Source organism: Limulus polyphemus, unplaced genomic scaffold (assembly GCF_000517525.1).
Source record: "Limulus polyphemus unplaced genomic scaffold, Limulus_polyphemus-2.1.2 Scaffold3213, whole genome shotgun sequence".
NCBI lineage: Eukaryota > Metazoa > Arthropoda > Merostomata > Xiphosura > Limulidae > Limulus > Limulus polyphemus.
In genome coordinates, this window is record NW_013668823.1 from 28,657 (window position 1) to 54,470 (window position 25,814).

The following is a 25,814-nucleotide window of genomic DNA, read 5'->3' on the forward strand; positions in this document are numbered from 1 at the left end:
CTTCGCTGCTCTAAGTCAGCCGTCTTTAATCCGAATGACGAAAACTAAAAACGGTCCACTTTTACTTTTAAGTGAAGCTGTAGTAAAAATTTCAAACCGATAGCTCACGTGACTTTTTGCGTAGGCGTGCTCAAATATTTTGATCAAAATTGGGCTGTTTTTGTGGAATAAATTTGCACATGTAACTTATATTTAGACCAAATTTAACAACCTAATTGTAGGTTGTAAAAATTTATCTGTGTATCAGACTTGAGAAACATCTTTGAAAGTTAAGTATGTTTTTCTATCAAATAAAATGTTCGTATTTTCGGTGCGAAGGAAAAGAAAAGGGAAGAACTTCAATTAAAATTGGAGATTTTATATCACGTGTATTTCTTAATGGATTGCCTTGAAATTTGGTATGTGATGTAAGGGTTCAGTAGGGCACATCCGCTGAAAATGTGTGATAATTTGGATCTCCACAGCCCGAGCTACAGAAAGTAGAAAATCGTTAATAACATACAGTGTGTCCAACAGGTTGTTTTGGCCGCAAGACACACTACCGTGTGGAAACTCTATTTTTCTGTTAGAATTATGGGATACGTGACGCCTATCAATTTCCGGTTTCAAATCTGTAGCACGAATTTGTGGAATTGTGAGTACTTGTGGGATGATATATAATAAATAATGTTATGATTTGCATCATAAATATTTTTAAAACGTGTAGTAAAGACTTTTATTTAACGTTTAAATCGTTTTTCGTAATTTCATTCTGCTTTGTAAGTGTAGTATTAGTATATAGCAATTAGCATACACTGATACTAATAGTCATACTGTGTGACTGAATTGTGATACTGATAGTGATATAGATAGTATCACTGATAATGATAAAATGTTTAATATAAATAAAATAATTTCTCACAGAAACTGAGAGTGAAATTATGTTAATCTTAACTGTTGTATTGTGGCGTGTCTTTGTGAATTTGCAACTTACAATTTACATTACATTTACAACTTACAAGTCACATAAGTACTAGTAATACTGTAATAGTATAAATATAATAATAATAGGTTATGACGAGTACAAATTTACTTTACTTGAAAATGGAATAGAAGCCAATATGCATATAAATTACTATAAATAATGCTCGTACTGAGGTAGTACTAAGTAGGATCTAACTGTTGTTACTACTACCACTACCAGTATTAACTGATTAAGCCTGCTAAGTGACAATAAATGCTGTTACTATTAGTATTATTACTTAATAGTACCACTAATATAATATATAGTAACAAGTACAGTTTTTCTCACTGTTAAAATGTTAAGCTGCAAGCTGAAATACTGTAAAGTAATAATACTAATAGTAACAGTATTAATTGTTACTTAACAGGCTTAATGCTAGTAGTAGTAACAACAGTTAGATCCTACTTGGTACTATCGTAGTATGAGTATTATTAATAGTAATAATAATTTGAATGAATATTAGCTTCTATTCCACTTTTGAGTAATGTAAGCTTGTACTTAAGTCATAACCCATTGCATGAATACTAAGTGTCCAGAGGGCTAATAATAATTGAATATCACAACTATTGTAATACATCTGTGTGTTTTTAATCCTATTTAAAAAGTTATCTGAAAATTTTGCATTTAAAATATATTACTTAGAATGATTTTCAGAGTTCTAACATGATTTTCCAAATTCATACTAGTTTCTTATTTTATAAACTTCTTGATATTTTTTAACAGGATAAGAAAAGACTAAAGTTAGGTGAGATAGACTACTCAATATATTCAGGTCACCCAGCAAAGGTCACCTTGATATCATCAGCAAATTTAAGTATAGCATCAGGACAACAAGGGACAATTTGTCCTTTAAAGCTGTCCTTGTACACCTACCCCCTGGGGAAAAGCAAAAATAAAAATTTTAAATTTCATTTTATTTTTTAGGAATTTTTTTGATTCATCTCTTTAACTCTTGTAAGGGGTTGGCCTCCAATACTGTTAGTGACAGCTCATTCTCTAAGCTAATGACCTATTAGAAAAAAATAAAACTGTTTTAACTGTAATGTAGCTTTTATTTTTTTCCAAATCACATATCTCACCTTTCATATCCTTTAAAACCATGGAAAAACATTGGTTCTGGTGATATATGCATTTTTAATCTTTCAATTTTTTTTAACTATGAAGAGATTATTATTTAGGTCAGTCCAAGTTAAAAAGAGGTAAATAAAGCTTCATACAAATCACTGGTGAGTTCTTATTTGGAGTATTGTATATAGGTTTGATCTTTGTATCTAAGAGTATTGACTTATTAGGAGGGGTTCTAGAATTATTCTGGGGTGGGATAGTTTCCTTATAGGGATAAACTTATTTTCACTTGAGAAAGAAAAAGGAGATGATTTTATTCATGTTTACTATATTATTGGTGAATAGATAGGATAAAGACTTCTGATCAGATATTTTTTTTTTTTGCTATATTCTGAAGAGAATAGGATTTGGAAAAGACAAGCTTAGCTTTGGCTGAGATGATTTTATCTTTGTAACAAGGTGATTGACTTTGGAATAAATTGCCATCAGCAATAGTGGAGGCTGGCACTTTACAAGAGCTTGATTGGCGAAAATGGTCTCTTGTCTTCCTTATGGTTAAAATTATAAATGCATCCTAAAATTCTAGTAATATTACTACTAGCAATAGAGTACTGGTTCAGTGGCAGAAGACTTGTTTACACTTTGCCAAGATGCTTTTCTTTAGTCACTACCAAGTAGGTTCTCATCTATAATAAACATGAGATACAGTTATGATAACTAAAGTGCATTATTGTGGATTTACTATAATTGAAGATCATTTTCCAAGTATTAATCAAACTTATAAATTGGTTCCAGTCATTCTGTAGTATGTTAACATTCTTAGTACAGTGAAAAATATCCAAGACTTTAGTGTCATCAGCTAACTTTATTGATTATGCCTCCTGTATATATATCATAAATGTAAATAAGAAAAAGCAAAGGTACAAACACTGATCCTTGAAATACGTCACTGGTAACAAATTGACTGAGTTCCATTAATAACAACTTTTTGCTTTCTCACACTCAGCTGAGGTACTGTCCAATCAATTAGTCTATCCCTAACTCTTACCAATCTGACTTTCTTTACTAATCTTATGTGTGGTACTTGAAATATTGGAATTGTAATAAATATTAATCCCTTGATAGTGAATGCAAAGATAGAGAAATTAAAATAGATAAATCACTTTGGGCAGATGAGGTTTTTCCCCATCGTTTTAAAGGAGGCAAAGATCAGACATGTCATCCTATCTCTTTTATTTAGCTGGTAAACAGACAGTGGGCAGGTACCTGATTATTGGAGAGTTGAAAATGTTACTTCAATTTTTAAAGTGGTGGCAAGGATTGTGGAAATTATAGTCTTCTTAGTCTTTTTCTTCTTTAGTTAGAAAACTTCTAGAGATCTGATAAAAAAAGCTTTGTAAAATAATTTAGTGAAACATGATGTCATAAATGAAAGCTAAAAGGAAATATTACATTACTAATCTTTTATCAGGTTTCAAGGATGGTATTTGTTGTCTGGATTATGGAAGGGACATGGAGTTTATATACTTAGATTATAATTTTTTCTATAAGTTGCCACACAAAAGATTAGCTGAGAAAATCCCATAGGTGGAGGTTAGGGAGAAACTAGTTAATTGGGTGGTTGGATGTTAGAAAGTATAAGGTTGTTATCAGTGCAGGCCTCGATAAATATTTTCAGATCCAGGATCCAGCCCAACATAACTTCATTACATATTTACTTTCACAGCAATGAGTGCATGCTAACAATCACATGATATCAATAACCAATTGATAGCATTGCCTGAACTAACTGCTTTTGGTCATGTCTGATCTAAACATGTGCACTGATTGGTTGAATTGAGAGAAAGAAGAAAAACTAAATGGCCTGAAATTAGTAATGTGTTGTGCAGCCATAGTGCTTCATTCCTGAAAAAACATGAAGTGCTGAATCCACCACTGAAATCCTAGAAACAAAGTTTGATATAGGACTCAAAGAACATGAAAATAGTTCTGGACTTCCAGGAGTCTAGAACTGTTCTAGATTCGAATTCTATTTAGCACAGCCCTATGCATGAATAAAAGTGGAGAAAATACTAGGCTACGATGAAATTTTTAGTCACCATGGAGACCTGGTACCCAGGATTTGTCAAGGCTTGTATTAGTGGAGTACAAGCAACCTGGACTCTTGTTATCTGTGGATTGCTTCTTTATTTACATTACTGATATCAATAAGGGCATGATTAGTTAATTAGTAAAATTTTCTAATGAAATTCAACATGGGTATTTGTAGTTGGATTGAGAATGTTGTGGTACTAAAGAATGAGTTGTATCAATTGGTAAGTTGGATAAATATTTGGCAAATGACTTATTGTAGTAACTGCAAGATAATATATTTAGGATATCAGAACTTTTTGATCAATCAATTATTCAAATTGTAACCAACTCAGTAGCATGACTGAAGAATAATATCTTGGAATAGTAGTGGATAAGTCACTCAAGTCATCAAAACAGTTGCTCAGTAGCTATTAGTAAAGCTAATAAATTTATTAGTTATAATCTTATTGATTACAAGTCAAAAGATAACTCATGTCATAAAGCAGTCACCTTGTTAGAAATATAAAACTGTCTTAACTGGAACCTAGTTTGTCTGTTTCCAAATCTTAAACTTCTTTCCTCTGGTACTGTTTGTCTTTAGAATGTAGCTTAACGAAATCAGGGACTTTTATCCTATCAGTCCCATGGATAATCTTGTGAAATTCAATAAGATCATCTCTTATTGTTTTTCTCCTAATTGAAATCAACTTAAGAGATCTTAAGCTATCTCCTTAAGGTGAACCTTCCAATTACCCCCCCCACCCACCCACCCTCCTGGGAAATGAGTAAAATAATTCCTTCTTTGTTCATTCAGTATATGTATATGCATTTTTTATTCACCTCACAATTTCACACTAATTTGTTTGCTCCCCCTGGAAATATTTTTGCAGATGCTCATGCTGATGATCAGCTTATTCTTCCATGGCTTGTTACCCTCTTCCACTGTAATCTTTGGCAAATTCACCTGAAGAAGTTGGATACTCCCGACTATAAGTACTGACTTTGTTTACAGAAAATTTCTCGAACCAATATTTCATGATAGTCTTTAATGAGGTTTTAAATCGGGTTGTTACATGAGTTATGCCATGGTTTGCTGAAACATCATTGTTGTTTAGAGGAGTTTGTCTGTAATCATGCTCTGGATCACATTGAAGCTACTGAGAAATATCACTGTATTACTATTGTATATTGTGACATATAAGTTGGTTTCTTTTATGACAGAATGTTATTCCAAGAAAGAGGACTTAACTAATACAACAGATAAAAAAAATATAAGAAAATTCTCGACTGTCAGTGGAGCCTCGAGAGTGAGCAAATTGATCTATTTAAACACACAAATAGTACTCTTCACACAGAGTTTTGAAATTTAGGAAATGAACTTATAAAGGTTGCAGTGTGCACTCTAGTTGTCCTTTCAGTGATATATTCAACAGCTGAATGTCAAAATGTATGAGATATGAAGCAAAATTCAAGATTCAAGTCATGACATTTGCCAAAATGACAAACACTTATGCTGCGAGTAGGGAATTTGGCTTAGATGAAAAACTCATCTGCAACTGGCTAAAACAGAAATGGAAAATTCAAAGTCTATCAGGAACAAAGTGTGCTACTCGGGGTCCAAAAACTAGTTTCTGTCCTTTATCAGAAACAGACCTTGTGAAATGGGTTGATAAAAACTGCAATTCTGGTCTGTTTGTAACAAGAAATCAGATTATGTTATAAGCCAAGGCATGGGCCAAGAAGAATATTTCTGACTTTACTGCTCATTGGAGTGGGTGTAGCCAATTCATGAAGCTACAGAAAACTATGCTTACCCAACGATGATCCCATGGAGGAATGGGAAGTCTATGATGATCAGATAAGTCAAAGTGAATTAAATGAACTTTTTGGCAATTCAAATTCTGAATATGAAGACTTTGATGGTTTTTAAATTTTGTTGTCATTACTGCTAAATAAGTTGTATGTGGACCTTTCTCTGTAAATATTCGTCTGTCTTTAGAAACATAAGTATAATGTATAGGCTTTCTGTATAATTTTGGGAGGTAGACTTATATGATGGTGCTCAGAAATTTACATGATTTTTTTCCTTAGACTTAGGTGGTCAACTTATATGCCATGATATACAGTATCTGTGTAGACTCAGTTAGCTTCTGGAAAACCCTGGAATTGTTTAACTACCTCTCATCCTTTTTATTTAGAAATTTACAAAAAGCTAGCTTTTTTGTTGTATCACGTCTATTTATCCAACTTTAATTGATTCCCGGCCACAGTGGATTCTGGATCAGTGATGCTGGAGTCAACTTAATTCTCTCTAAAATTGTTTGTCTTTTCCATATCATATGCTTGCAGCTGTTTCTTCTGCATGCCAGTCAGTTCTTCACTTATGTTGACATCCTTGTACATCTCATCTCCATCCAGTGGTCTTAGGTCTAATAGGTCTTCATTTTCTATGACAAAGTCACTGTCTTCTGGTTCTGTGTCTATGACAGCTACACCTGCCATGTCCATCTGTGCCTCAATAACTGCACATATTAGGCTTTCTTTATCCTCGAAATACCTCTTCAACAGATTGGTGAGGTAGACCTTGGTCTTCCCATCCACTTTCACCTTAAAGTCTAATCTATTGAGCACTTTCTGCACTTTGAAAAGTCCTTTCCAATGCAGGGTGAGTTTGTTGTTGTCTATAGGTAGGAGAACCAAGACCTTCTGTCTGACTTTGAAACATTGATCCTTAGTCTTCTTGTCATAGAACTGCTTCTGACTGCCTTTAGTTGCATACAAGTTCTCTCGAGTGAGTTGACAGGCCTCCTACAGTCAGTTTCTGAAGTTTAACACATACTTGTTCCTCACTTCTGACTCTTTTTTCTTCTGTCCTATTGTCTTCTGGTTATATACACTTACTTTTGTTTGGCACAGCTATATACCAAAATATCTCTAGACAACAAATACAGTATGATTCTCTCACATTTAGCTTGACCCTGTTCTGCATCAGTTTGATCTTTTTTGTATTGTAAAGAGACAAGAACAGCACATAATATTATATGATCTTAATCTTACCCAAAGTTACAATAACCTTCTCACTCTTTGATTTTAAATTTCCTTTTAGTTAAATGGTTTTATGTTTGAGCTTTAATCATCAATCATACCTTTTCCAACACAGCTGTTCCTTGAGTATAAACTTAAAAATATATTTGACTAGGATTGTTGTAAAACACTTGTGAATGGTAAAAGATTTTAAATACTGTTGCAAAAGATATATTTTTGGTAATACATGTACAATATTATTTTAAAAACTATGAAGAATAAAGCAGCCTTTTTGCAGGTGTACTTAATGCATAACATCTTATTTCAGAAATAAACTGCTTGTGGCTTCTGTTCTCCTTTTTATGTGTTCATATATTAGAACATCATAGAGTAGAGTATTTCTTTGAAAGAATCATGATTGGAGGACTTTTTATTTACAACCATAAAGGAGAAGTTTTAATATCTCGTGTCTTCAGAGATGATATTGGGTAAGTAAACATTTTCCAGTGGATAAACTTTTGTTGCTACCCATTGGCTTTGAAGGTTTATTAAGTGTATTTCGTGTAATATATGATTATGTATACTTCATTTAGGGCAAGAAATAAAGGTTTGAAAAGATAATATATGTAGGATTTTTAATTTAAGACCAAAAAAAGTATTTCTAATAATTTACTTATGTCTTACTCAGTTTAAGTTTTGAATTCCCAAAAATATTCAGATTGCAGTCATGTGAATGATCCGACAGTTTCCCTGGAGTAGTGCAAATAAAAACATTAACAAGAAACTAAGTGATAGCAGACCACTTATATGTGGAGGGCAAGAAAATGTACAATTGTAGACTTTTATAAGTTATACAAAAAATGCCTAAATCCCACATACTGCAAAATATTTAGTTGTACATGTATTTTCAAACAATGACTTGACAAACCTCTAATGTGAACTCGTCATTACTAGACTCGTTAATTAGTAAATATAAAAGACTTTTGGTCATGTAACATTAAATTACTTAACAATTTTGAAACGTGAATTAAATCAACTCCAGCCCTACGTTTTAGTGAAAACAAGTACAGTTGTTTGAATTCTCCTTCATGACTCAAATATTTTTAAACCTCGGATCCTTTTCTTGCAACATTTTGAGCTGATGATATTCTTTTTATAGTTGATATTTGAAGTGTTTTCTTTCTTACCAATATTTTCTTGATTTTGGGAAAGAAAGATACAAATTTTTGAAATCTTGGTTAGCTTCTGATATAAATTATTATTTTTCTTACTTTAATCTTATTTCTTCTCTTAATGAAATTTCAATATTCATCATTACAACAATGACCAAGGCCTATATAACAGTGACGTATCAGATATACTTCAAAAATAAAATAATAAATAGATAGATAAATACTGTTATGATTATATGATTTTCCACAAATTCTGTTTTGTGGAGGTTATTGAATGTAATTTCTCATATCCATGTTTCTGAAACCTCCCAAGTTCTAGACTCTCAGTTATGGGTGACTGGAATTACTTGGATGGTGAGAATTGTTACTATTATTGTATATCACATGGTTAATTCATCTCAGATGCAGAATTCACAGCCTTCTGCTTCTGTACCTCTTGCTGAGTCTATCTTGTCTTTGGATATCTTTAACCAGCTCTTCTCATCTCACAACCTGCCTTTGCTTCTGATTCTTAATGAGGATCAGGTAATACCTATACTGTTCTGATAACTTGGGTATGTGACATTTGCTCTTTTACTGCAGTTGTTTTCTGCTAATTCTTGGGGAAACTTTTTGCATAAGATTGCTTTTCCCCTTACCTGGTTATCACATTATTACAGTTTCTTTCAGACTATGCTTCATGCTGATTCTCAGTTGCCACATTCTTCTTAATTTAAGATTCCTTCTCTGTGTCAGGGAATTGGAATTCTTTCCCTCATCTAGTGCTTGTATCCCTTGAATCTCTTCTTCCAACTTTGAGACTTTCTTCTTCTTATAAGTTGACCCTTTTTCACCCTCAGTTTGCTTTTCTTTGTCCTTTGCTTACTCAGCATCTTAACTTGCTATTATCTTTACCCTTTCTTTCTGAGGCTGTGCATCGCTACCTTGAAAGCTTTGCTGGCATAAGGTCAACTAACATGTTCTTCATGCTGCCTCATTTCTTCTTCAGCTTTTGTCCAGTTCACTTTCTTTAATTCTGAGATTTCCTTCATTGGGATACCTTGTTTTTATTTCAGGATACTCTATTTGACACCCTTCCTTTATGCAGACATTTTGAGGAGTTTCTCTTCTTTTGGGCCCTTCCTGGTGTCTCACCCTCCTGAGAAAGCCAGCCACAGTGGGGCTCAGTAATTAATTGTTTCTGGAACCACCCCTTAGCTTTGATCCTGTGAAACCTTGGCTCTTACACTTAGTCCACCGGTCTCATTTTGCAGGAGACTCTTGAGACTCACAGTTTTTTTTTCTCAAGAGCTTTATTTGTCATTCAAGGCTTGCACCTATGTTTTAAACTAAGTTCTGAGGGCACTCACAGTGAGAATGGGTTTATTTACTTTGCACTTCCTCCTCTATATGAACATTTGATAACTCCTAGCCTTTTCCTGGGATGTATCCTCTGTAATGACATCCCTTCCCCTTTGGGAGTCAGCTCGTTTGGGTTGGCTGGTGAAGCTCTAAAGTTACTATTTACTCCCATTCAGTACATGATTCATTTGAGAGTCTTTATCACTTCGTTTGCTGGGAGGGCTCATCTTTTCCTTTAAATTTCTGAGATATGGAGCTTCTGGTTCCCAAGATTATCATGTCTCTTTTTTTTCTTATGTATGAAGTTATCTCTCTTTTGGGGTATCTTTCTTCTTTGGCATTAATGAATTTTGACAAATTAGTGGAATATACCCTGTAATCTCCTGTCTTTTTTTGTTTTTCTACCCTCATCTCTTTCCCTCTCACTGTCATGGTGGCTCAAGTGTTTCTATACAACTCTGAGCATCCATCTTCCTCCATCCTGCCCTGACTTGCACTTGTTCATGGTTGCCTCTGTAGCCTGATGGGATGCACTTTTCGATACCTTCATCTTTTGTGATGTTTGGTGTTTCTACATCAATGTCCTTGAGATGTGGGTAGTTCAGTGGATCAGCCACCATTGTTTCTTACAACTATCCTGTTTTGATATATTTCAACAGTTCCACTGTTGTTTCATACATCAACCAACAGAGAGGTACTTGCTCTTATGACCTCTGTTTTTTGTTCTCAAGCTCCACATTTGAGCTCCTGACAACAACATTTGGTTGTTGGCCTTCCATGTTCTGGGAGCTTTGAGTTTGATGATGGGTTTTCTGTCTTGTCCAGACTGAAACCTTCAGTCAATGTGGTTTCTTTATATTTGTTACAACCTTGGGTGTTCCCTTATCGATGCATTTGCAATTCTCATTTATACCAAGCTTCAACTTTTTTTGGTCACCAGTCCTAGATTCTATGGCTCAGGTGGTATTTCCTTTGAGTCCAGAATAGTTCTCACACTTTCTTTATGCTTATCCCACCCTTCAACTTCTTCCTAGGATGCTATCTTTAATTCACAACAACTAGATTCTACTGTTTGCTCCCCTTTGGCCAGCTTGGCTTCTCTTTCACCTCTTCGCAATCCTGGTGCCTCTATCTCTTCCATCTCAGTGGTCCATTTTTTATTTCAGTTTTGGATGCCCATCATTCACACAATATTCAGGGGCTATCTATCCATTTCTTCAATTGTTACTTAGAGTGTCGCTCTGTTGATAATCTTTTATCATTCTTTTGCCATTCTCATTTTCTGGTTTTTATGGACCTAATCCAAGGCTTTGAAATCAGTTGCCTTCCTAATCTGGTTCCTCTTCTGTTCTGGAATCTCTGTTTAGTTCTCAGATCTTTTACAAGACCTCCATTTGAACTTTTGATCACCTATTCCTTGTGCCATCTTGTTTGTTACAACATATTTCTTCTCCTTTTCACTCTTTTTCTGATTTTTATGGACCTAATTCAAGGCTTTCAAATCAGTTGCCTTCTTAATCTGGTTTATCTTCTGTTCTGGAATCTCTGTTTAGTTTTCAGGTCTTTTACAGATCCTCCATTTGAACTTTTATTCACCTATTCCTTGTGCCATCTTGTTGTTACAACATATTTCTTCTTATTTTCACTTGTGGGAGATGTCACTCTTTTATTTTTGCCTTGTATTCCATCTTTCTGCAATCTTCCGTACAAGGACAGGTTTTCTTCCCAAGGTTTGGGTTGCTTGGAAGGGGGATTGAATGTTTTCTACAATCACCTTCCCTTCCCTCTTTGTATTATTGTTTAGACACTGATCATTTTTTTTGTCTTGTTAGAGTAGTTCACTGTCATCTTGCTTACACTTCTTTTCAAGGCAAATGACATCGCCTTTTTTTGCTTTGGGATTCCTATTCTTCTTGTGGCTTATCTCATTTGACCTTGATAGGTTGGGTTAAACAACTCATCAGGCTTATCTATTTCTCTATGAGATGTGACTCCTTCATTTTATTCCATGTAACTTCCCATAAAGTTAATCATTTCACAAATTTCTTGAGTCTGGCTGTCGACATCATTTCAATATGATATTTCTTGTGGGATGTGAATGATACCTTTTTTTTTTTTCATGTTACTTACTCCACACCACAGTTTCTTCCACCTGTGGCTTTCATCTCCCTTCAGTTGCCATTCCTCAAACTTCCCAGAGCTCTAAAGGGGTGAGTTGTTGATTATTTCTTTTTCCTTCCAGATTCAAAAAAAGAAACCACCTCAAACTACAAAAAAGCATAAGTATATGTATGTATGTATGGGTGTGTGATAATGGAACCTACCATGTGGTTGATTTTGTTTCATATGGAATAATTCTCTCTCTTTCCAGAAATCTGCATTGGGTAGGAGATAATTGACAGGATTAAGACATTTGTCCCTGCTCAGCGCTGACTGTTGAGATGGACTTTTCCAGAAGACTATTTTGTCACTTTATATATTTTACTTTCAATCCATAGTTATACTTCAAAAAAAAGAAAGAAAAAAGGACAGCATCATGTGTGGTTAATACCCTCACACCTGTCTAGCACCTGTTATCCCCATTCACAGTTATCCACTACACAGTATATCAGTCTGGAACCTTATGCAGATGATAGAAAGTTCTTGTCTTATCCACACACATTTCTGGTGCTCTCCTCTATCCAATTCCTTCCATTTTCTTCCAGTAGAGTGAGAGAATCCTTGCTTCCCCAACTCCAAGCCACAGGGGAGGTTGATATCAGTTTCCTCTTTGGGTTGATGTAACCCCACTGGTATGAGCCAGAGTGAAAGCATCCCATGATTGAAGTAGGGCTAAGGGGTTTTACCTGTTATTGTAATACAAGCCACCCCATACATGAAGAATCAGATCATTTCCAGTGGATGGGCCTTGCATTCTCCATGGAATGATAGATCCCTGCAACTGCTAATTCTGATGTTTCACATAAATATTTCTCATGTACTGTCAAAATTGACTTGTTGAGCTGCAGTTATTATAAAAGTCAAACTGAGTCAAAATTGAAAACAATTTCAGATTAGTTCAACTGTTCTATTATTTTAAGAAACAGGGGTACAAAATCATAAAAATAGTCATAAAACACCACTATTGACATCTTCAAGAGCCACACCATCAGTTATAACAATTAACTAATAGGACTATACATTTGCCTTGAGAATGCATCATTTGCTGCTTACTTGAACTTCTCGCTATCATACAATCGAATGGGTGCAGCACAATTTTTTGCTGAAAGAATTGGGCCTATCATGCAGTTTTAATTTTAGGCACAACTTTGTGGATGGTAGGTGTAATGGCTTTCAAAACTACAAAATCACATACTGTGCATACTAGAAAACATTACTTAGTATATACAAGAACTGGGATGTTAGTTAAAGAACCAGAAAGTTAGTGTAATAAACTCTTTATTAGGTTAAGTTAGTCTAGGTCTGGTTCTCATGGCAATTGCAAGGCAGAATGCTGGAGCTATTTTGGACAACTTTACTACAGGAGTACACAAGCACAAATGCACTGGTACAGGTGGATATTGCAACTAGATTGGTGCTGATGAGGCTTAGTACCAGTAGTAATACCAGTAATTACAGTATGTCTGCTGGAACATTCCCAATTCTTCTCTTTGAGGACAAAGTTTACTGTGACGTATACTTCAAAAGTGCTAAGCAGTGAGAAGAAGGTGATGGTCATGGCAACGTATCATTTCACCCGAGTATATTCAATGATATTCTAGCATGCCACAGTTTAGTGTAAGTAGATCTAGGCCTAAGTCCTGTTGGTTTTATTTATTAATTTTGTTTGTTTATGTTACTAATAATATGAATATTAGATCTAGGAGACCTACTTTCTTAATCTAGATCTAGAACAAATGTTATGGTTCAGTAAAGTTTTGACTATGTCTATATAGTCTATATTCATATAAATCTGCTAGGCCTAGCTGGATGCATATTCATATTGTGGTGTGATCAATGAGCTATTGCTGCTGAGTGCAGCCTGCCTATACAGACAAAAACATAATTTAAGACCAAAAAATTTCACTATAATTTTCACTTGGAGTAATTTTACTTTTGTGATTTCTTTCAGCAATACACATTTGCTGAATTCAGTAAATCTAGGCCTAGATTTGCTCCAGCAAAAACCACAGAGGAGCTGTTTGAGGAGTTTTTGATTTGGTTTGCTACTGGCATGAACCCCTTCATGACAATTGAAAAACCAGGATTCAGTTACTTCTTTGCAAAGAATTTTCCATCATTGCAGCTGCCTTCAGAGAGTGTCCTAAGGAAAAATACATTTAATAAAGTATATCAGAATGTAAAATTGGCTGTCATTCAAGAACTGGAACAACTAAAATGTTTGAAGTTTGATAGGTAGAGTAACAATTTTACTGTTAAAGGTTATTTAGGTCTATGTCATTGTTACAATAGCATTGATTGGTGCACTCATGTAGTTACACTGTCAGCAAAATCATGCCCTCAAGACTCTGAAAGCATGGCCAATCATTTGAGATCAGAATTAGCAGAATTTTTCACTAACATTGGGGACAAGCAGTTTTATACCACTTATGATTGGGTAGCAACAGTAAAGAAGAGAAGTATAATTGTGAAGTTCCAGTGAAACAACTGCAGTGCACATACGTTGCATTTGCTGTTATAACCGATGACATGTCAAAAGTGTCTGAACTGAACAAACTTTTGAAAAAGTGCAAGTAGGTAGTTCATGCTCTTCATTATAAGGGGCATTTGTTGCAGGAAGAAGTTCAGAACTAAAATGATCATTTACTGATTGTTCAACTTTCAAAACAAATAAAGTACAGAAAAGAGGAAAACCTAAAGGCTAAATACCTGGGTGAAGTTGAAAGTATAAATAAAGCTCTGAATTGTGATGTTGATTTTCCATTGGAGGTGGAAGAGCCTGTTGAGCAAAATTTTATTGAAGACCATCACGCAGACATACCACATATTACTAAAATATGTCACTTATAGCAGGAAAACCTACTCGATGGAACTCTGTTTATGCAATGATTCAAAGTAAATTACACCTGAAGAGGGAAGTGAACTGTATTCTGAAATGAATTGGTTCAATTAACTTATGTGTATCTACCTTTGAACTGAAATGCATCACACAACTATGCAAATTTCTAAAACATTTTCAACAGTTCAGTGACCTCGTTGCATCATGGTATTAGAACTTTCTAAGTTTTTCTCGATGTTTTAATTGAGTATTATTGCATTATAATATCTCACAGTGGAATGTTCTAGGCCTCTGTCAGGCTATACATATGTATCCAAAATGTAGTTTGAGTTAGTTAGATAGATATTGATCAAAACTGCGTGATTGTGAGTTTAGCCATAAAGAGCGTATAGTGGCAATATTTAAAGTGAAGTTATCTCAGATTGTATGGTAATAACAAAGTAGAGAAGAAATCATTTGTCTTGTCAATTGTGTTCTAAAATAACTGAACCAGCCTATGTGGACTATAACGAAAAAGAGACAATTATTTAAATTCTGGATATAACTGTGGTAACCAAAAGCATAACGAAAATTTGTATATGCATTTGACTTGTTTAAATATATTTTAAAACAATTGGATTGTGTGCTATTTGTTTAATATTGAAATTTATTGCTAACAAGTCACAGACACCTAATGTAAAGAATGTGGCCCATACATAACACCTGACACCAGTTGAGGTCATGTTTTCCAGAACTGGTTTCATGGTTACTGGCAGGAGATCATCCATGTCTCCGAGAAATTTAAACAAATTTCATTTCCTTCGTGACAATTACAAACTGTATTTTAACATGTAAAACTTATATTGAGGGAGCTATCATCATTTTTGGTTATGAGAACTGAGAACTTTAATTAGTTTAATACTGGGGTATTCTAATTTTATTTATTACATTCACAGCGAAATATAAACTTGTTGATGTTGTTTGGTATTTGATTATGTTGTACATCAGTTTTATATGCATGAATTTTATCTGGTGGGACCCTATAGTTCCTGAAAACTTAATGCTAGATTTATTCTCTAAGTCATACCTACAGGGATAGAAACATCTCTCTTTTGCACAGGCATGTACACTTTTACCATATAATAACCAACCAGTCCCCACTTCTTAATAGAGTTGTCATATCATATACCTGTTTTAATAATATTATCTATATTTCTTCATTAGCACTCCCACTGTCTCTTCAAAATTGACTGCTTTCTATTTCTGAAAATAGAAACCAACTATCTTGTGGCATGCAGGCTTAACAAGCACAGGGTAACAAATAAGTTGAAAAAGGCAGTTGAAAAATTTAGAATCAGTCGGAGTTGTAAAAATTCAACTAGTTGAATAAATCAGTCAAATTGTAGAGTCAGTGAGAAATAGATTTGTGACTGATTCTGGGGACTACTGTATGGCTTGACTTATACTGCCATAGCTACATTACACATACATACTCTGCTGGTTGAACAATCTTTACATTCTGTCCACCTTTTTGACACTTTAACACTATGCCGGAAGTTCTTTTGAGAATACCTTTTGTTATGCCATGCTGTTGGGTGAAGACTATTCCCTGCATTAGATAGATGTGGACTCCCACAGAGTGATGTCCCATTAGGCCCCACTCTCTGAGGCAATCCACCAAGATCCTGAGGTTGTTTGGGGGGATACGTTTGCCCTAATTACATCCTTGTTGGCACATTCTTTACACATGTGACTCCTCTGTTGTTGAGATTTTTTTTGGGAGAGATGTGGTTTTGGCCCACGTTCATTTGCCATCTCCTTATCTTTGGGACTTACACCTCACCCCTTTTCTCCATTGGTCAGTGTTTGGAAATATTCTAGCAACTGGTGGCCTGTGATTGATCTGTTGTTTTACCATGGAGTCGTTTCCCATTGGCAGTTGGTATTTTTCTCCAGGTTTATGGATGACCAAGGCTGATGTCTTGAATGCTTATCTCCATATTCCCATATCACAGCAGTTGAAATACTATCTTTGGTTTGTTCATCACGGGGTAGTTTATCAATTTCTCTCTTATCTTTTCGGGTTTGCAACAGCACCGTATATCTTTTGTCGGTGTCAAGGCTTTTGCCAGACTTATGCACACTCAAGAGTTGTACTTCCACCATTACATGGATGACTGGCTTCTGTTGGCTCATTCCAAACTGCCTAACACATTCATCTGTTGTTTTTTTTTTTTTTTGAAGGCAGCTTGGGTTAGCTGGTTAATCAAGTTGGAGAAATTCTTCTTTGCTTCTACCCAGTATCTTATCTACTTGGGTGTTTGTTCAACACTCATCTCAGTGGGGCCCAATCTCCTCTTCATCTCTGTTCGATGGAGCTGACAATCAACAATGCCCTTACTGCTTGCAAGGCCCTATCTCTTTTGGGGATGTGGTCTTTTATGGACTCTTTATGTTTAATGGAACCTTGCATGGGATCTCTTGGATATTCCTATTACCCTTCTCTTGTAGATGATCTGCATTGGTGGTTGGACAAGGCTCACACTTTGGTGGGGGTTCTGCTTCCTCCTCCTCATTTACATATTTTCACAGATGCTTTACTTCACAGCTGGGGGGCATGGATCAAGCACATAGTCACTTCAGGTCAACAGTCTACAACAGAATGGTCTTACCATATTAATATCCTGGAGGTTGCTGTCCATCAGGCTTTGGATCATTTTCTTCTTCTTGCCTTCAATCATCTGATTATGATCCATACAGACAATTCTATGGTAGTGGCATATATCAATCACTAAGGAGGCACCCGTTCTTGTTCCCTTTGTTATTGAAAGTTGGATCTCCTTTTTTGGCTCGCATGCACATTATTCATCTACTTGCAAGTTTTGTTCTGTGAGCTTTCAACTTTGTTGTGGATTGTCTATTCCACCTGGACAAAAGTTATCTGATGGAATGGTCTCTAGATTATTAAGTTTTCCAGTAATTATGCACTTGGACTAGTCTTATCTTCTCACCCTTCTAGCTTACTGTGTTCCACAGGTGATGAATGTGGTAGTAGGTCCATTCTCTTAATCCAAACAGATTCTCCTTACAATGCTCTGTTCAATTGGATTGCTTCTCATTATGCAATTCTAGTTGGATCACCCAATAGGATGGGATTACCACTCTCAAACTTCTCTCCCCACTCCATATGTTACCCAGGGTACAAAATTTTATTTGTTCCAACCCATTGTCAGATCCTGTTGATCGCACTAGATTGGTGGCTACACCTGGGTATCTGCTTCTGTGGTCCCTTCCAGTGTGTCCAACTCTTCCACTTCTTTTTAGACTCTTTCTGTGGAGGCAGCCATGATCGGATTTGGTGCATCCGGCTATCCAGAAGCTCAAGTTTCTGGTATAGTGGTTATGCTGTCTTTCACATGGCATTGGGGTTTATTTTATAAGGTTGACATGTATCTGGCTCAATTTCTGCTTAGTCCAAAAGTCACTTTTTTCAAAGGTAATGACATGCATATTGGCAATGTTGTATTGAGAGAAGTTTGAACCCTTTTCAATCAGTGGTGTCAACCATAACTCGTTTTTTTTACTTGGTTCTTTGACAGAGGTATTTGCATCTTTCACAGTTGTCATTCTATATGGCGGCCTTATCAAATACCGTTCAATTATCACATCATTTTGGGTAGTTGGTCAAAATGACCATTCCAGTTACCTAACAGGTAAATTCAGGTTACATGTTCTTTCTCTATACTTGTTTGTGACCTGACTCTTATATGCCATGTATCCCCTGTACCTGCAAGTATATTTTTTGTGGCTGCTGACCTCCAGACATCACTGGTCAGAATTATTTGCGCTATTTGTCCACAGATCACTTTCTCATTCTCTTTAAGTTCTCAGTTCAGTTCTTCTTATCCAACACACTGTCAGACAGGAAAGGGATTCAATCCTTTTCTGTGATTCATCTGCTCATTCTTTCACTCTATATCCAATGAGATTTCAATTTTGGTCATGTTCAATGAGGATCTTGAAGGTTTTGTTGCCTTACTTATACCTTTAGGGATAATGGACATAATTCCAGACTGCATGAGTTCTGTTCCTTTGGTTGAGTAAGGCATACACAATCCCATTTTTCCGAGCCTTGGGTGTTGCCTTTTGGGCTTCTTCAAGTGAAGAAGAAGGTTTGTCCGCTTCAGTGTTGCTTACTTTCTCATTATGAGTCCTGTGGTTTGGAACAAATCACTCTATTGGTTACACGTCGGGATCCAATCAAAAGTATATGTAACATTGCAGTACAATTGCCCTAGCCACCAGCATGGGACGTAGGGACTTGCAACCCCAAGTAGTGGAACCTCGGCTATCATGTAGTGAATGAAACACAGTAGCCCTGCTCACTTCTTTCCATTTTTGGAAAAGCTCCCTTATATACACTTACTTCTCTCTGTAATGGCCTCCCAGTGGCACAGCAGTATATCTGCAGACTTATAACATTAGAATCCGGGTTTCGATACCCGTGGTGAGCAGAGCACACATAGCCCATTGTGTAGCTTTGTGCTTAATTGTAAACAAACTGTCTATAATGTGTGAATAACTAATCAAAAGCTCAGAATGTTCACTTAATGGCTTTTTCAGCCATTTTCAAGTATTACAATGTCATCTCGTTCTTTCAATACAAAGCTTCAAGCTGGTAAGGTGAGTCTTTAGTCTGCTCGAAATTTTATATTTTTTTAGACTTAAATACAGCTTAATTACTAAGCTTGATAAAGTATAGTGGAATTCTGTGGTATCAATATAGTAATTTATGATTTTTGGTTATTTCAAATGTATATATATATAAAACCTGAAAAAAATTATTTCATTATAAATCCTCCATGGGCCAAATTGAATAAGGCTTAGCAACTTACGACAAGCAGTAAACGAGTACAAAGGTCATAACCAGAAGAGATAATTGTGTACTTCTTTATTTACTGTTCTATGATTTAAGAAAAATAAGCTTAAGAACTTGTTGTAAATTGCAATAATGTATATACATAATATATGTATAATAATTGAAAAGTGATGTGCATTTATGCCTTGTCATTATAACTTCTGAAAGGTCAATATAATATATATATGTATAATGCTATGAAATTTAAGCTGTTTAGTCTAAACATTTTTGTAATAATTTGTGTTCATTCTAGAATGAAGGAGGCATAATTTATATTTATTTCATAATTTTTTATGGTGGTTATGAAATCAGTCAAATTGACTGAACCCATACAGAGATTCATTAGTGAAAATATCAGATAAAATATAAAGTTTTTTCGTAAGAAATGTTTGATAACTATTTTGATGTCATAACAATTTCACATGTGAAATTTGAAAATTTTCTGATGCATAAAAGTATTTTTAATCTTAAAATGAAAATTACTTTGCATGTTGTATAAAACATGTGAAAAGAAAAGACATGAGAAAAACATTGCTTAACAAATCTTAAGACTTAATAAAAAAAAATTGATATTTTGCATATGAAAGCTTTTAGTGTTTACTGATAATCTGCCAAATTTTGTGAACATGTGCTTACTAATATAAAAGTTATAGCATGAAAACTATAACAAGCACAAAATGATTACAAAAGAATTAAATGGGCAATTTTTTATGGCTGCCATTTTGTTTCATTACAATCCCTACTATGAAGTACTACTGTACTTAATGATTATTGTGGTACATGCACTTATTTCTGTAACTTGGCAAGGTACAATTTCAGAATTGTAACAAATGCTGTATTTTACACATTCCTCTCTATATTCTGAGTGAATATTAAATTCTACTCCTCTTCAAATTATCATTCACTGGCAGGAAATATTCAGTAGGATTAGAAAATTTTTGCAATTACAAGTTGTAGATTTAACACATACAGTAGCTTATTTTGTATTCTTCACTGTGATGTCGTTCTCATTCCTGTTTCTGTATGAAAATCTTTTACATTAGGGTTTGTAACAATAATTGTTTTTATATTTTTGTACGATTGTTTTTTAAAAATTTAAAGCAGTAATGTTTCTTAAAAATGAAGAAGTGGTTTTATTTTCTCAATGACTCACTTCATTGATATTTTAAAGTTAAATTTTTTAAACTGCAGGTCAAATATGTGTGTGACATGTTTATTAAAGTTTATTGAAAAAGTCAGAAGTTTTTATTCATTATTTTATTTTATTTTTTTAGTTCTGTTTGTAAGTTTCATAAATTTTAAAATAGGGTTACATTCTGTTTTATCTATTTTATAAAACAGCATTTATTACTTTCTTATTAGGAGAAATGCTGTTGATGCATTTCGAGTAAACGTCATTCATGCTAGACATCAAGTAAAGAGTCCAGTAACTAACATAGCTAGAACCAGTTACTTCCACATAAAGCGGGCAAATATTTGGTTGGCAGCTGTAACCCGACAAAATGTAAATGCTTCAATGGTTTTTCAGTTTCTTCACAAGACTGTGGAAGTCATGCAGTCATATTTTGGCAAAATCACTGAAGATAACGTGAAAAATAATTTTGTGCTAGTATACGAGTTGCTTGATGGTAAGTAATATATTCTATTTTATTTTCAAAGTTTTATAATTATAACTTAAACCAACTATTTATTTCACTCTTAAAATATTTTTGGTAACCACTGCTTTATTATTAGTAAAAAAAACAGTTGCTGCCAAACTAGTAATGTACTAAAACATTTATATGCACTGGTTACCCCTTCTGTACAAGATAGCCAGGTAGTCATCATAATCAACACTGAAGTACTACAAATAACAACTACTTGACTGATCTATGTGTGAAGCTTCTAGCCTTAGCAAACCAAGTTATATTTTGTGGCAATTCAAGACAGTCCACATGGATTAGCCAACATGAAACCATGAAGAATTTTTCTTAATTGTTTTCAATTTCAAGCAAGCTTTATGGGAAAAAGATGTAAATCTTATATTTATGAGAGATATTCCAAGATGAATTATTTAATGCTACTTTTTGTCTTTGAATGTCAAAAATGAATGATACACATTACATGTTGAGAGTGTATTTATAATCATAATGCATTATTTTGAAAAGTCTATTTGCCCTAATTTTAGCCTGTGTTTGCTTGTAAAAAAATAAGTTGAGTGTTTCAGTTAGATAACCTCTTTTCAAAATTGTTGATTTGTTATGGTTAGCAAAGTGTAATTGAAATATTATTTACACTCTTTATTATTTTTAGAAATGTTCTTTAGAGAAGAGAATTTTGATAGGAGTTAGAGAAATTAATCACATATTTTTAAATATATATAAATTATTACTTTTATTTATTTATTTTCACTACTACAAAATGTACTAGTCACAAGTGCTACCTCATGTTTCCTGTGGAAGCCTATACACACCCAGTTTTTTTAGATGTCAGGAGTTCTGGTTGCTGGTCATACAAACAGGATGTGAATTACAAATGTATAATAATTAGCTAGTTTGTGTGATGAATATTTTAGTTTTATTTACATATATGTGTGTATGCGTGTTGTATACTAAATATTGAGAACAGCATTTAATTGTTTTCTGTATTGATATTGATAGAAATCCTAGATTTTGGATATCCACAAAATACAGATACTGGCATACTGAAAACGTACATTACCCAACAAGGAGTTAAATCTCAAAGCAAAGAAGAACAAAGTCAAATTACATCTCAAGTCACTGGACAAATTGGTTGGAGAAGAGAAGGAATCAAGTATCGCCGCAATGAACTTTTCTTGGATGTTCTTGAATATGTAAATTTATTAATGTCCCCTCAAGGTAAAATAATGCAAGTTTAAGACAGAAGGATGTGTTTAACAGTTATCCAGCATTTATGTATAACATTTGGGATATTTTTGTCATATTTGTTTAAATTATAGATTATTTGACAAAATATAAAATTTATGGCCTCTAATTTCTAAAGAAGTTTTCTTAACGAGCATTGTTACCTTAGGTGCAAAAATGTAATTCCAAGTGTTAATACTACCTTTTGATTAAAGCAAGATACTTACACAGATCAAATCAGAAACTAAAATATATACTTAGTGATGAGTACAGCTAATTAAATATATTGTTCAAACTATTTTGCTTACAATGATTATAATGTGTTGTTTCATTAGTTGGGTACTCTCATTCTTAATTATATTTTTGGTTGCAAACCCAATAATCTCTTACAAGGTTAGGCCAACCAAGGAGGTTTAGGCTAGCATAAATCCATATAATATGTTGACAATGCAGGATAATCATTAAATTAAATGGTAATTTTACAATTAAAGTAGGAAAAATAAAAGTAGATGTATTAAATTTTCTAGAAATTAAACACTTGTGTATTTTTATTTCTTAAAGATGGTGTGTTCAGTTAGCACCTATGTGATTAACTATATTTGGACTGTGTGTGTCCATACTGTGGTAATAGTTACACTTTTTTTTTAGGTCGATGTCCAAGTAAGAACTATCACACCACAGTAAAAGTTATACTTGGCTTGGCCAGCATAGTAAGCTTAGACTAGGATTAGATGCATAAACTAATCTACCAACATGAAATCATCTTTATAATAAAGAATAATATAATTAAAACTAGTGTTACAACAGACTAACCATTACAGTAAGATAAACTTTAAAAATATTTTTAGAACAAATTAAAAAGTAATAAGTACAAGTAAATATGGCTGAAAAAAATGAAAACTTATAAGTCAGTCTGATTTGTTTTTGTTTTTTTTAATATATATAGTATAATGGCAAAAAAATGATTTATTTTTCTGTTTCAAGTAATGTATTATGGAACAAATGACTTTTAGGAATTGTTAAATATATCAAAACAATTATCCATAATTTTGAAATGTTTTTACTGTAATGTTATACACTCATTAGTAATGTATCATTTCAGGGCAAGTGCTGAGTGCTCATGTAGCAGGAAAAATTATGATGAAATCTTACCTAAGTGGAATGCCAGAGTGCAAGTTTGGAGTCAATGACAAGATAACAGTTGAAAATGTAAACAAGGGAGTTCCTATAGCAGAACCAAGTCAAACGTTAGTTAGCTTTATACTGTCTTTTTTTTTTTTTCTATGGATTTTAATGTTTCATCTTGTTTTTGTGAAATTTGTTCAAGTGATACTTCTTCACGTTTTTGGTTCTGCTTTACTATTTTATTTAATATAAACAACAAGTATTTATTTTTATTTCTTTACAATAGTTTAAAACTCAATGCTGATTAATCAGATGTTCAAGATTGCACTATTAAATGTCAAGATAAAGATAATTTCGATACCATATCTTACCTCCTTTCATAAATAGCTTTTCTCGACTTATACTACCGTTTATAAGTGCAGATTTTCACTCTCTGCTAGCCTTCGTACTCCCACCAACCCTGACGTGTATTCACGGGGCACATGAATACTATTATACAAATGATCATGCAGTAACTTTCTACCAATAGGATTGCAACACAACTCCTGTCATCACTAGTGCCCTCTCTTCCATACAACCCATAATCACTTCTCGATTGGCAGTCTTACTGACAGGACATCTTTTTGCATGTGTTTTCAGACTGAATTTGTAATTAATTGATCAAATTTCCTGCTTCTTATTTGGCTGTATATTTTTTTTCCATACATTTTTAAATTTTTACAGTTTTCCAAATTCCGTTTAAGAACATGTTTTTTTTCTTCGTTTTCTTTGCAGGTGCCTTTGTCACATATTTGGATCCTGCTCAGTGGTGAGTGTTGCCTGACTAGGTATACTTATTTTTAAATCCACACTATAAGACCTGTGTGCAAATACACCCACCTTTGAGATGGGATGTTCCACAAGTTTGCTTATTGGTATTCCTTGTGGTATTTTGCTTCTTAAAGATGTTCGCCCTTGACCATGCACTCATGGACAAACATGAGTAAAGCAGCAAATGGGGTATGCTGCCCATCCCTAATGGTCTGTGTGGTGTAGGTTAGTGGATCTGTCTGCTTTTCAAAATAAGATGTTGGAGTCACCCATTGCACTGTCTCTAGTGCAGCTTTCCTCTGGACTCTTCTTGTGTAGTATGGGAGTTCTTTCCACTTAAAAGTTCCTAGCCACTGGGATGGTGAACCATGGAGGCTTCTTCCTCACTGTGCTCATTCCCACTCAGTTGAGTGTAGGGTGGTGGTGTTCTATTGGTGTAGATGGCATTGATGCTCATCCTACAATGGACCTGTTGTACAATTCCAGATGGTGTCATGTGTCGGATGATACATTCCACTGGTATGCAGTTTACCCATCTGGCTGAGGCACCCTCCTTCCTACCATCCCCTGGATGTTGGTTCCTAGTAAATACGGTAATGATTGGAGCTGGACCAGCCACACAAGTTCTCACATGTGTGTGGCTAGGTACCCTGTGGACTGGACAATACATTCCCAATGTCACCTGGTGTTGGAAAGGCACCCCTACTTTATTGTCCACCTTCCTATTGTCCCCCAGATATTGGTTTCTAGCAGCTATGGTGATGGATGGGCACACATGATGATGTGGATCCTTGGTATGGAGGCTGAAAGGTAGAGAACCATCTTCCTACTGTAAGCTGAATATCCCCATGACAGTTCTCCTGGTATTGGTTGAAGTAATTCTCCCATTTATGGTCCCACTCTACACCTGGGGTCCCTTAATTTCACATGTGTGACTGAGTACCATCCTCCTACTGCGGACTGGAATATACATTCCCAATGCTGCCTGGTGATGGACTGGAGATGAATCCCCACTTTGTTGTCCACCTTCATACCATCCTCTGAATGTTGGTTCCTGGCAGATATGGTGTTGAATGTGCATACATGATTATGCAGAGGGGTCCCTCCTATGATTCCACCTTTATTGCAACACATTTGTATGTGGGCGAAGAGCATACCTGGCTCAGAATTGGCCCAGTCTTTCATGAGGGTGTGTCGCACACCTTGTGATCTTTCTTCAGGTGCTTTCTAAAAGGGAATCATCACTCATCAGACAGTCTGCCAACTCAGTGTGGAATTCTCGCTGTTTGTGAGAAAAGATAAGTTGTATCGGAAATCAACATTTTCCTACACTGAAAATGTGTTTCCAATAGATACTTACCTCCTCTCACATTTCTCAGCCGATCTCCCCACTTCTGGTGTAGGTTTTTTTATGTAATACCCCATCTCAATGTAATTACAG

General features: G+C 34.7%; 1 protein-coding gene across 1 annotated transcript in view; it reads left to right on the forward strand.

Moving 5' to 3' along the window:
* Positions 1-490: 490 nt before the first annotated feature.
* The window catches only part of LOC106468907 (AP-2 complex subunit mu-like), a 37,046-nt gene continuing 11,722 nt past the window's right edge, over positions 491-25,814 (forward strand). The window contains exons 1-5 of the mRNA XM_013929358.2: positions 491-634; positions 7,494-7,653; positions 20,937-21,202; positions 22,214-22,432; positions 23,541-23,685. Coding sequence (XP_013784812.1) covers positions 7,580-7,653; positions 20,937-21,202; positions 22,214-22,432; positions 23,541-23,685 — 704 coding nt within the window. The 5' untranslated portion in view covers positions 491-634; positions 7,494-7,579. The remainder of the gene's footprint in view (positions 635-7,493; positions 7,654-20,936; positions 21,203-22,213; positions 22,433-23,540; positions 23,686-25,814) is intronic.